At 43.1% G+C, this 12,959-nt stretch overlaps 1 protein-coding gene across 1 annotated transcript in view; it reads right to left on the bottom strand.

Annotated features, from left to right (window-relative positions):
- The window catches only part of RNF150 (ring finger protein 150), a 120,685-nt gene that overhangs the window by 19,078 nt on the left and 88,648 nt on the right, over window positions 1-12,959 (bottom strand). The window contains exon 6 of the mRNA XM_049814693.1: window positions 8,171-8,381. Within this exon, the coding sequence (XP_049670650.1) occupies window positions 8,171-8,381 (211 nt within the window). The remainder of the gene's footprint in view (window positions 1-8,170; window positions 8,382-12,959) is intronic.

Genomic DNA, 12,959 nt, shown 5'->3' on the forward strand with positions numbered 1-12,959 from the left:
TGGTAACCCTAAAGGATCCTTGAAGCACCCTAATTTCTGCTGGAGTTGGAGGTAAGTAACAAAAGAAAGAGCTGTTTCAAAAACACAGTAGGACTTGGCTGGTATTTTATGAGCAAATACAATTTTTTTTTTTTTTTTTGTCTAGGCTGAAATAGTTAGTACTAGTAACTATATGTGGAAATCTGAGCTGTTGCCCCTACAAGAATCTGGAGAAAACTTAAAGCTGAGCAGTTTTGGATGCTTCTTGCAGGCGAAACGTCTCCTGCAAGACTATTTATCTATCATACAAAAAGTATTACACAGGTACAGGCACACACTCCTCTTTCACTTAATCTGCTTCTAAATGCAACTCTCTCATCCTTTTTGAGAAATCAAAACAGCTGCCTACAACACAAGAAGTACAGGTGTAAGTATGCACATGATCCTTTAAATGCTTGTGAGAAACCAGATGGCTTCCATGTGCAAATGATTCTCTTGCATGTTCACAGACTCAAAGCCTAGATGAATAAGGAGAAAAACGTATATACTAGCGACTGAAAATGGTACATCAGTAGAGCTTTTGCCTGGCTTACTTCTTTCATTTGAGTTACCTTCAAAGTGGTCATGACGCTATAGGAGCACTAAGGCAAATGTACACCCCATTATGAAGCAAAGCAACCAGAACAAAATACATGCAAGCAGAATCAAGGGTGACTGCTGCAGAAATGACACTATTTCTATGACTGTCTCCTGTGCCTCAGCCTCGTGTTTTTACTCTCCCATAGGCACAGCCACCTTTTCACTGTCTTTTCCCACTAAATCGAATAGATTTGTTTGCTTGCTATAATCTGCTCTTACCTGGGAATTTTTCAGAAGTAGGTCCATCGGTTACTATCTGTGTACAGCAGAGCCTGACCCTGGTAGGGATCTCTGGCATCTGCGCAGTACAGGAGAGCATTACTTTTGCATTGCTTCTCTGAAATAATGGCAGCAACAACCAGCAGTGCTGACCCTGGAATCTTGCTTTTCCTCTGCCTGCCTGGCTAGAAAGCAGTTGCTCAGTCTTACTTCTTAATTTTTACTGTCAGGTGCTGTTCCAAGCTGGATCCTTGTGTCTCCCATTTGTCTTTGTTCCTGAATTTCTCAGAAAAAAGATTCAGAATCACAGTAGCACATTGTATCTTAAACAGCACTTCCTGATGATTTCAGTGGAGGCTTTTGTTGTAAAAGCTGATGAGAATAAAAACTCCACAAACACTAGAGTTGCGAGAATGAGTCCTAAATAATCAAGCAGATTGTATGCAAGATGCTGAACATCTCTTGCAAGGCAAGGCTTTCATTCTCAAGTATAAATCAAAGAGATCAGCTAGTATTAAGTCATCTGGTCTTTCTGCAGTTCAGATTTGTATTTTAATCTACACTGTTTGTCCATTTTGCTTTAAAAGCGTTGCTGTTCAATGTCTTATCTAGCTGTCTGCTTAAGACGGTGAAGAATAAAGATATAAGCTATGTTATCACTGATCCCAGTCCTCAGATCCCCTTTTCCCCTGCACGCATGCAATGCACATTCAGAGCAATTGGAAATGATACATCTAAGCACATGCTTGTGCGCCATCGCAGTTTTTACAATGACACTTTTCCTTACTGAGTTTCATCATCGTAGATAATAAATCCCTTATGTGTCTCATATTCACTGACCATTAATAAAATGCCTGTATACTCAGGTATGAGCATTCAAACGAGATTTGAAACATCATGCTTACTTTGCCTATTTGTTTATCCTGATTTTGGGGCAAAACAGACAGCTGTGTAGGGTCTAGTTGTGCTTGAGATAGTGTGCTTGCTTTTGGCAATAGTGTTGTGAAAGCTGGCTTATATGTCCCTCTCTTCTCTTGTGCTCCACATTTCTTTCCTCCTGTTGTACTGGCACAACTACTTCTGGATCAGGGAACTGATGCAAATGAAAAAAAAAAAAAAAAAAAAAAAAAAAAAGACCAGGAAGAAATTGGTTAGCTTCTGGATTGGCCTCACAAGGTAGCTGCACACCAGAAGGGCAGCACAGAGGCAGGAACAAGCAATCTGGGACAGAGAGAGGCAAGCTGCTAACTGCCACAGCATTTATATGTAGAGACAGACTTACGAATGGAGCTTCCACTACTAGAAGGAGAATATTTTCTTCTAAATCTCTCCTGAGAATCAATTATTAAGCAAGTTACTTAAGATCTGCAGCCTTTCTGGCATCCTAGGTTAGGCCAGACTAACATAGACACAGCTCTGTGTGTTTGCAGGGAAGAAGGGAGATTCGGGAACCGATGGTTTCATCCTGGCTCTGTACACAATGTCAATGTACATAGCAGATGTGAAACAGCAAACAAACAAAAATTTAGACTTTAAATTTGCTCCTTGTTTCACAGCATTTTTGTACATCCCTTTTTGCAATTTGCTGTACAGAAACACTTTGTTTGTATCTCACATCTTAACATATGGAAAGGAAGAGCAGTTTTATAACAGGAGAGCTTCACTGTCCATTCATGGAGCCTGGCAGGCGTCTTGTGGGTGTATGTAATAATCCAGAGCACATTTTTAGTGCCAGATATGTTTCACTTGGTGGCTCTTGCAAACCACTGCTGGCCTTTCAAACCACCAATGCTATGCTGGCACTGGTGTGAGTCTCAAAATGAATCTAGGACCTCAGCTCACTGGAATTTTCAGTCCATGATAACTATTTAGTGCAACATCCGCACAGGCTTTTAATAGGGCCACCAGGACTTATGTCATACTCCAGGCACATGGGACCCAATCTGCTCAATCTTTAACTAGGTCCCATCAGTATTCTGTCTCCAGGACAGCGTTAGGTGCTAATGCAAGTGTTAATAACTTTCCGTATTAACTACTGTCTAGGGAGTTTTTCCCACCTTTTCCTCCCCCTTTACATTCTGTCTAAACCCCCCCCTATTAATAGCAAGGAGGAACAGTCAAGTGGTTGCGAGACAACAGAGGATCAGATTCTTATCGTGCACTTTCATCCACTTGCAAAGGCTGATTATTCTTCACAAAGACATTTTAGACATACACAGATCAAAATAATTACTTGAGAGGTTATATTAATAGATTTAATGAAGAGCTATCAGAGAGACTTGAAAGTGTCCTAACAGTCACGATGAGCTATATGTTGGCAGGGTTTTAGGGAAAGAACAAAATGAGAGACAGAAAAGGAACTGCTGGTATTCTCTAGACTGCCCACTCTGCTGTACAGCCTGCCAAACTTGGTGGACTTTGCAGGTGATATGACAACTTGGGGGAGAGTTTGTGTTTTTCCATACTAAAACTCCTGCCCATGTTTGCAGTAGAATTATTTATGGATCTTCCTCCAACTACAGAGACAGTGCTGATGGGATTTCTGAGGCCTTAACATAGTGTGATGAGACATCCCGCTGAAGAGAATATAAAAGCTTGTCTAAATTGAAAAAATAGAGGTATTTACCAAGAGAAGGCAAAGGCTCAGGCAGCGCACATTATCTACTGCAGAAATTAGCAAGGGCCACAAAGGTTGAGGGAGATGAATGACCATGAATGATATAACTTTTTCCCCTGCAAGGGTCACCATACAAGTTTCCCAGAAAACTACCTTTTTTAACCATATCATTCAATCCCAGCTGAGCCTGACCCAAAGAATATTGCAATGTCCTTCTCAAATCCCATCCCTTCCACTCCTCCAAAGCTGGTGTAGCCCAGAGCTTCTTAAAGTTCAGATCTTAGCCAAGCCCAGCTCACACTCATATCATCTGCAGAGCATGAAATTCCACCTGTGCTGAAATTTCTGAAGATGTTAGCATTTTGCATAAATCACTACTAAAAATTAGGCAACACAGATTGCTGTGATGCGTTTTGTGGAAAAAGATCCTTAGCTTATCTTCTTTCATACCCTCTGGAGAGCTGAAAAGTAATAGGGTCAAAGCAGGAAATTCAGCCAAGATGAACTCTTATGTATTTCACACAATTTTTTCACCCTCTCCCTCCCCGCTTTTTTTTCCAATGCCAGTTTTTCAATTTTTCCATCCATCCATTTTCAGCAACTCATTACAGAAATATCACATTACAAGATACTATCCCAGGATACTGCACAAAATCCCACCACAGAGAGCAGTCACTAAGGGTAAATACTGAACAGACTTCGGGCTGTAGATACACCTAAGGCACTTGATGAAGGCTTGGAACTTGATAGAACCCAGCTGAGAGAAACTGATGGTCCATTTTTAAGTGCTCAGTGCTACTACACAGGAGTGCTTGGTTTAGCAAGGAACTCTAGGGATGGGCCCCCAAATGAAGTCCCATCCAGATGTTCATAATACGCTACGTTGCCCAGGGTCCCATGGAAGACATTATCTATTCAGGAGCATGGGGAGAAAAAGGGAGGGAGGGAAGAGGAAATGTCTGCTGAGCATAGACACAGAAATAAAAAGAAACGCACTGGCCGAGTTCCAGAAATGAAAATGTGGCCCCACTGAAGTGGGTGGGAGCTTTGCCACCAGATTTCAATGGAGACAGAATTTCACCCAACGTGAACAGTACTCTGGAAATATCCTCCCTCCAGACACACTGTGGGAGCTCTTCTGGCTCTGAATACTTACTGGAAACACAGAAAGGGAAATTAAACCCAAACCAAGACAACAATACCAGAATGATTAATCAACAAACCAAAAGGATGCAACAACAATTAAGCAAAAAGTATTGCAGAAGTAGATGGAAAGAAGGTGGCAAGTCCTTTACCTCCTGGACCACTGAATTTTGCCAGGAATAAGGAGGGATGCAAGGACTCACAGTGCTGGGTCAAGGGTGCCACGTCAAGGAGGCAGTCTGCACAGATTCCATAACAAGAGGAAGAAAAACAACTAGCACAGATTCAGCCTTGGAGTATGTTCCCGTCACTAATGCTATATAAAGAGGCCAGAACCTAGCAACTTCAGCAAAGATTCCTAGGAGCAATCAGCGTCATCGCTTACAAATTCCCAGGCAGGCTAGTTCACAGAAAGGGCACGCTCAGCAAGCTCTGCAGTTGTGTAACTATGAGGATTCTGGAAATGAGAAATACAATGCCTGAATACAATAAACAGGCACAATGCCTATAAAGCCCATCTATATGACAGCTATGACCCAGTTATTTAGCCTACAGCTGCCCTCTGGTTTAGTTAGCATTTGATTTCATACCACAACTATACAGTGCTCCTGGATGTTCCCCTTTCACTAGCTTAGGAGTTCAGGCTGCCCAAGATGCTAAGTTCTACCTTTCAGAGTGCCTGAACACCCTAAATCCATACAAAGGCAACTGGAGGGACAAATTCCCACCACTGCTGGAACTCAGCCCCTAACTCCCAACCAAAGACCTCTTCTTTGCTGCAGCTCGGCTGCAAAAAGGGACCGAACGGCTCTGTTTCTGGGAGCTACTGCAAACTGCACCAGTTTGGATGTAGTGATGACAGCATGCAAACTTGCACACCTACCACTGACTAATATTCAAGTATTGTGTTCCACTTTGAGATGAGAAATGCAGTTGAAGATTCATGTCTACATATCAATGATGGCTGAGTGACAACAGCTAACCAAGCATTAAACCAGAGTTCCCTGAGTGCCTGTGTGTGACAGGCACAGCGTAGGCAGGCACACACCAGGGTTTGGAAGCTCCCAAGGTCCTTTGAACTTTCCTTAGGACTCCTCTTTCCTCACAAAACAACTGGAAAGGTCTGTTTTTAGCAGTGGGTCCCCAGCCACCCCTGTGACGGTATGAGGCTCAGGCCATCTGCCAGTTTCCCCTCCCTGCTCTCTTCTCCCTCTCTCGAATAACCAGGGAAAAAGCCTTTTTGCAGCCCTTCCCCAGACCACATGGCCAACCTCTTCAGGTGATGGAGATCTCCCTGAAGCTCCGTGGTTTGCTGCCTCGTTACTCATGTGCCTGGACAGACCACTGGTCTTGGTCCAAGTTCCTTGTCCATGGGCTCTGCTGTCAGCCCTCAGGATTGCCCCATGTTAGGGTCTGTTGCCCAATAATTTTTAAAGGTAAGGGGGAAAACAGAGGGCACCAAGGCAAAATAAAGCATCTCTGCAGGCCCTGCAGTGCTCTGCTTGCTCAGAGCAACTCTTTCACCCAGTTACTTAGCTGGCAATTTGGAAAATGAAGAACAAATGTGTTTGGACTGACACTGATCCTTCTGCAGACTCTGGAAACAAAACCGGAGGGGAAGAGAGCGGCTGGAGAGTTACGGAGCTCTTGTGCTCCCTGGCTACCTCAACACCATTGTTACCCCTGAGGACAAACCAGAAGAACCGCTTCTTGGCGTGCCAAGATCCTGGGATGAAAAAGCATGGACTACCCCAAGCGCTGGGCTTTGCCAGCTCTTCTCAGCAAGTGCCATGCAGCTGTGGGCGTAAAAGGGCACACCACGGCCCTCCTTCCCAAATTCCATAGCGGGCCTTGTAAAGAACAGCGGGACAGGGACAATCACCTGTCAGAGGAGCTACTCACCTCCAGAGCGTTACGAGGGTACGGCTGAGACCAGCGCCTAGCTCAGCCTTTAGGTACACTGTGGTACCACCACGAAGTAAAATTGTTCCCTCACGGTTTAAATTAGCCTCAGATGCATTTAAAAACAATTACTCAAAGGAACAAAATAACATCTCGTTTTGAACAGCTCTTGCCAGCACTCCAGGAGGCCTGAGCACGCCGTACGCCGCCAGCTGACAGGCTGGCCACGATGACAGCCGGGCCTGTAACTTCACTGCTCACCCCTTGATGGATCCACGACTTAAACCATAAAAGGACCAAAGCTCAAATCAGTACCGAATCCACAAAGGGAGAACTTAAAAATCCACTTCTGGGTCAGTCATGGCTAGGGCTGCAAGTCCAGTGTTTCCAGAAGTTATTTTCACTGCCATGACACTGGCTGCAATATGGTGGAAAATGCGATTATCAAGTCTCTTCACGGAGTAAGGAGACCGATGTAAAATCATTTCAGCCTAGTCCCCTCATCGCTTTCCTCCCTTTTACAGATCATATTATTACTTGCCTTTTTTTTCACGCCCAGGCCCATAGAAGTACCTAGAACTGGTTGAAAATGTGTAATTTTTTCCAGGACCTACGCTGAATGCATATACAAACCTATATTTTATCACATTCTTCTACCTCCCTTCAAGCATATCTGATGATTTTCTACAATAGTCTTGTCAATACTAATACACCAACTGGTATAAAAACAGATATGTATTTTCTACCGATCTGCCATTTTACCTAAAAATAAGAATTTTAGAGTAGTACAATCCTCACTCAAAACAGCTGACAACATTCTTTTTAAACTGTCAGAAGTAGATTTTCAACAAAGAACATCATTTTTAGGAACAGAGACATGCAGACATTTTGAGAGTTACTGGTTCAAATGGTGCCCCTTAAACAAGTGAAAACTAAACACATTGAAAACATCCAAAATTCTGCCTTTTTTTTTTTTTCTTTTTTTTTTTTTACAAATTGGCAGTGCTATTTCACTATGCTCAGGTTTTCAAGTACAGGAACTCTGACCATCAATCCCTCTGAAATGAGAAGTTCAAGCATGAATAAATAACCAGATGAGCTTCAGTTGATGTGAGAAGATAAAGGAAAGGAAAAACCAGAATTCAGCATTCTTTTTTTTCTTGACTGAAGGCAGTAAAAAACATTGCTGCATTCACTATTTATTTTATGATACGCAAGTAAGAATAACTTCAACACAGTAACATGTAGCCCAGTGAGGAAAGACAGGCTAAAGGACGTGCACCAATCTGCTTCACAAAGCAGCCAAGTGATAGATGGCGGGTTATCATGGTGGATGGGATCACTTACTATAAACAAGCATCTGAAGATGACCATAAGTTTATATTGTTTTGTGTTGACTGAAATAGCCTGTTCTGTCCATGCAGGGGACTCCAATTAGAGTTGGCTGTTCAACACACTGATTTGCACACAGGCTGGAAGTGTTTGCAGTACAGCAGAATGACATGATATTTAAATTTACTTGCCCTGTAGATTTCTGCTGGGCTTAAAGTAAAGCCATTGCTCCAGTGAAAAACCCTCAAAGGCCATTTTTCCCCACACTAGAGATCGGTTTGTGATTTGGGTTTCTAAACATTTATTTCAGTGCAAATTCTGCCAGAAAGAGGAACTTACTGCTTGATGTGAAGTTACCCTCCCCAACCTGGGGAAAGGAATCTACGTCTTGGATGACTTGTAGTACTCCCACAGTCCGCACCGGGGGATCCAGGGCTACAGAGCTCTCATTCACAGTTATATCGCTGGCTCCCGTTATCTGGTTGGTTGGCGGTCCTACTATGGATGCTTCCAAGTCTGGAGGTATATCATCCATGCAATCTGCATTTGGCTAATGGGAAGAAAAAGAAGAAAACTGAGCTTTTACCTGGTAAAAAGATCTAATTTATCTGTTCCCACTTCTTTAGGGTTTTTCACTTTCTTTCAGTACTGTAAATAGCAACATACGATGAATTAGCACGCACAGTTTGTTTGTTTTCATGTACTTGAAACTTCTTAATACAATCTGTTGCAAGAGACACCCAAAGCTTGCATTGGAAATACTCAGTTTTAACCTGTGTCAGCTACAATCTCTAAATATTCTTATTTATACTTTTTAAAGGGTTTGGGAGAGTGCACATTAAAAGAGTAACTCACTTATTGATATGATCTGCTCAGCATAGGCAGATTGCTGAGTCAGATTACAAATGTAAACAGAGACAGTAGCTGAAGGGGAATGATTATCATTTCCCTAAATATACATTTTATAGAGCTGATATCAGAGCTTTCAGGAATAGGAATTCAAGGGAACTGCCTGTGGGCGCATCTATGTGTGGGGTGCAAAAATAGAAGCTAAAGCTGTTTATAAGATAAGTTTTTTAACATCAAAAGATCTTTTCCTTTGCTAATGCTGTATTTCCTACAAAATAAAATTACGAGAAAGGAAACAAACAAGAAATAACAGGTATTTGAAGAGTGTTATTCGACACATAGTCTTTCTTGCTTTCTGATTCAGAGACACCAAGGATGGAACCCAGTTCTGAGGAATTTAGACACTTCTCTCTTACAGTTACATAGCGAACGCACCAACACCTCCAGAATAAGCCGAGCTCTTCAAGTCAAGTGGCTGCCTTTCCATTGACTTTGTAGGGAAGCAATGAGAGGGGGTTGTGGTGCCCACCTTTTGCACAGTATCCTTAGCACTGAGTGCCTGTTCACAAAGAGCACTGAGACTTCAAGTGGGCACTGGGCAGCAGAGAGCATCATTTGTCCAGAGACACTACGTCCAAGATTAGTTTGCACCCTCGATTTCTCTGGGCCTGTTATAAGCCTGATGCTCCCATTCATACAGCAGTGATTTCTACGAAGCTCCCCATAAACATTGGTGACAAACACATGAGTAAAAAAGCTCTTTTTCCTCTAAGAGGAAACAGATTCTTGCGCCATTTGCCCATAGAACCAGGTCTAGTTCTCTCCAGGGCATGGAGAAAACTTGTTTGCATAGCTATTTCAAGAACTGGGTTTTGAAGTTTTAACATATTGTAACAAAACCAAGGCTAATTTAGAAAGGAGGATGCTGTGTGTCAGGGTGCAAAGCTTCCAAAATGACAGGGGGACATAGCAAGGTTGAGCTGCAATTACACAGATACCTTGTTAAGTTAGGAAATGTAAAGTTAAGTTGTTTCCGTTTATCTTTATTGTCCAGGAGTCAGACAGCTACTCTGGATCCATTACTTAGGTTTCCTCTACCTTCAACGGTTTGAGACAATTTCACTGTGTGATTCATCCCACCCTAAGGTAAGTGGTATGAATTGCCTCCTCTGCCTTCCCACTGCTCACACTAAGCAGAGATCGGGCTTAAGCTGCTAGACTGGAAATCCAACGTCTGGATGGCTAAACTCAGAGGAAATGTACTGTGCTCTGTGGATCTGATTTTTGCCACACTTAGTTGTCTCACTTGCTAAGGCATTTTTGAAAATCTCACTACCTGCCTATCTCAACAGCAGGCACCTAGAAACTAAGCAAAATATGATACAGCAAAGGCTTAAACAGAGGGTAAGCTTTAAGTGCAAGAGTAATCCCTTTGAACTCAGGCATATAAAGTTACCATATGCTTACATTTTTTGCAGAACCAGGAACTTGCCATGTTTTCTCTTTTCCCGCGCATTCCCTGTCTGAGTGTTGCCACATCATAAATATTTTTTCACAAGTGTTCCTATTGAAAAAGGCAGGCATTTTAAACAATCCTCAGGTGACTTGTATCCACAAACTGAAGTTTGGGATAAAAATGAGAATTGTCATTGTCTGGCTCCAGTCTAACCTACAAGCAGTGAGAGCTCCTCAGAACTGGGATAAAGGCACATTTAGCTATACCAGGTTTTAATGAAATGCATTGAACCTGTACTTTTCTAAGTAAAATACCAATCATTTACTGTAGGACTTGGAACTAAAATTATTCCTTAGATCTCTCACTCTTTCCCTCACCCTTAGCTGTTGTAACAAATGCTTTCAGAATTTCATTTTTAACTTAAATTTGGCTTTCATAGCAGTGTATCTTAAAGAAAAAAGCCTGTTTTTTCTTTTCTACCCTAGGAAAAACTATTTCAAATTTTTTTCAGGGGATCAGCTGTCCATCCTTTGCTCTGATTCCAGTTATTCCTAGAATGGGGTTTTATCACTAACTTTTAAACCTTTAAAAATGGGGGATTATAATTGAAAGCCAACCCAAACATTAAAGATGCAAAAATAGCATTGCTCGATATAATTAATCCCTTTACTCCTGAATCATTTTAGTTGGAAAAAATACCCCAAACTAAGCAGCATACTATAAAACTAATGATATGAAATACTGATCGAAAAAAATACATTATGGCTTCTGCTGTCAGAGTGACCCAGATACATTTGCTAAGTTTAATTATATCGGTTTCACTCATTCCCTGCATGTAAGTACTTTGAGGGCACAATTCCACCAAAGTCAAGGGAAGGCTTTGTATTGACTTCTGAGGGCTTGGCTAAGGCTCTTAGTGAATAGCTTCAAGTCATCCAATCTGCTGCCAAAAATGCAGCTGTCTGCATATCCAGCAGATATTTGCAGAAAAGGGGGAGAAGCAGAGGGAAACTATTTTTTGCGATATGATCATCCCAATAGCAATGTAACTCTTTCAAAGCGAAAGGCACTTTTACTGATAATTCACTTCAACTATTACAGCCAAAAGAGGTATAGTCTGAGCTGAATTCACCAGCAAAGAGACAGCGGAAAAGGTTATGCCAACCATTTGCTGATAAATAGTTAGTTAATAATCCTCCAGAGCTGCAGACAGCCACAGTGAAAAGCAGAGATGCTAGGGTGCTCGGCTACCGTGAAAATGAGTGCAGTCATTTTGGTGCCTCGTAGCAGCCTGGGGAATCTGGTTTTAGGGCAGATAATACTTGAAGACTCTGTTACAAAGTAAATGGAGAGTTTAGATGTGAACTGAATTGAAACGTTTAGATATTTGGGTTTTAACCAATCAATTCCTGGAAAATTCTGGGTCTTCCTGCTAAATGAAGCACAATATATCCACAGTCACGCAAGCCAGCTCTTTAATAACAACCATAGTACAAACATGCAGCTGGCAGGAAAAAAACCCTTATTAGCCTTGCCTATGGTAAGATTTCCTCATTCAACCCATTGTAAAAGCCTGCAAAAGGACTTTGGCAAATTTGAGCTCGAGTCTCCCATCAGAGACTGCTGCCTGCCTCAGGCTGCTTTTCTGTGTGTGGAAATTTCAGCTAAGATGGCTCAGCAAGACTCAAGAATGTGTTTAAGGAATGGCATTTTGCTTTATCCACTCTACAGAAGTGTTTGCCGCCTCTCACTGAGAAGCCCTAGAGCTTTACAGCTTCTTCCAGGGACATGTCCTTTCCCACAACAGCCTACTGACATCTGGCTAAGCTAACGAGCCTGTGAAAATACCAGTTCACGCGTGCTGATAGAGACTGGTGGCTTATTCGGGACTGCCAACTACACTCTCCAAAGAGAACAGGGCTTCACATGGTGCCTGCAAGCTCATGGTGGCATCAGAAAGCACCCCCCAGGACCGATGCCCACCCCAGGCAGCGAGAAGGGTGAGGACGCACAGTTTCTGTGTGGGTAGAGAACAGGTCCTGCGACCTGAGCAGGGAGCACGGGCAGTGACACCAGGGCAGGAGCTCAGAAGGATAAAGGTTGGGCAGGAGGGGCTTCTCCTGCAGAGGAGAAGCAGGAAAGAGCACAAGGTGGGAGAGAGACAGACGGGAGTTGAGGCATATTGTAGAAAGAGAAGGCAGAGAAAACAGAGGAAGAGAAGCAACTGATACAGTATAGGAACTTTTAACGCCCAAGCTACCAGATGCTCTTAGACTCCCACTTCCTTTGCTGTCAGCCAGAGAAAACCCCTGACACGAAGGCTATCACCTGCTCCCAGTTCCCATGGACAACAGCTCCTACCGTAAGTCACCTCGAGGGGTAAGGCTCTGGCATGCAGCTCTCCCTCCATGAACCTAACCGATGATCCATGAGGGTGGGAGCCAGTATGCTTCCTCCAAACGATGGAGCAGGCTGTTTTCAGTTTTTTGTCTTAGAACAGCCTAGGGAAATTTTTACAGTGTATTGGGTTTGCATGGCACGGTTTTGATAGCAGGGGGGCTACAGGGGTGTCTTCTCTGAGAAGCTGCCAGAAGCTTCCCCTATGTCTGACAGAGCCAATGCCAGCCGGCTCCAAGATGGACCCGCTGCTGGCCAAGGCCAAGCCCATCAGCAATAGTGGTAGTGCCTCTGGGAGAACAGATTTAAGAAGGGAAAAAAAAGTTGCTGGGGCACAGAAACTGCAGCCAGAGAGAGGAGTGAGAACATGTGAGAGAAACCGCCCTGCAGACCCCCAGGTCAGTGGAGGAGGGGGAGGAGATGCTC

This window comes from Accipiter gentilis, chromosome 12 (assembly GCF_929443795.1).
Source record: "Accipiter gentilis chromosome 12, bAccGen1.1, whole genome shotgun sequence".
Classification (NCBI taxonomy): Eukaryota; Metazoa; Chordata; class Aves; order Accipitriformes; family Accipitridae; genus Astur; species Astur gentilis.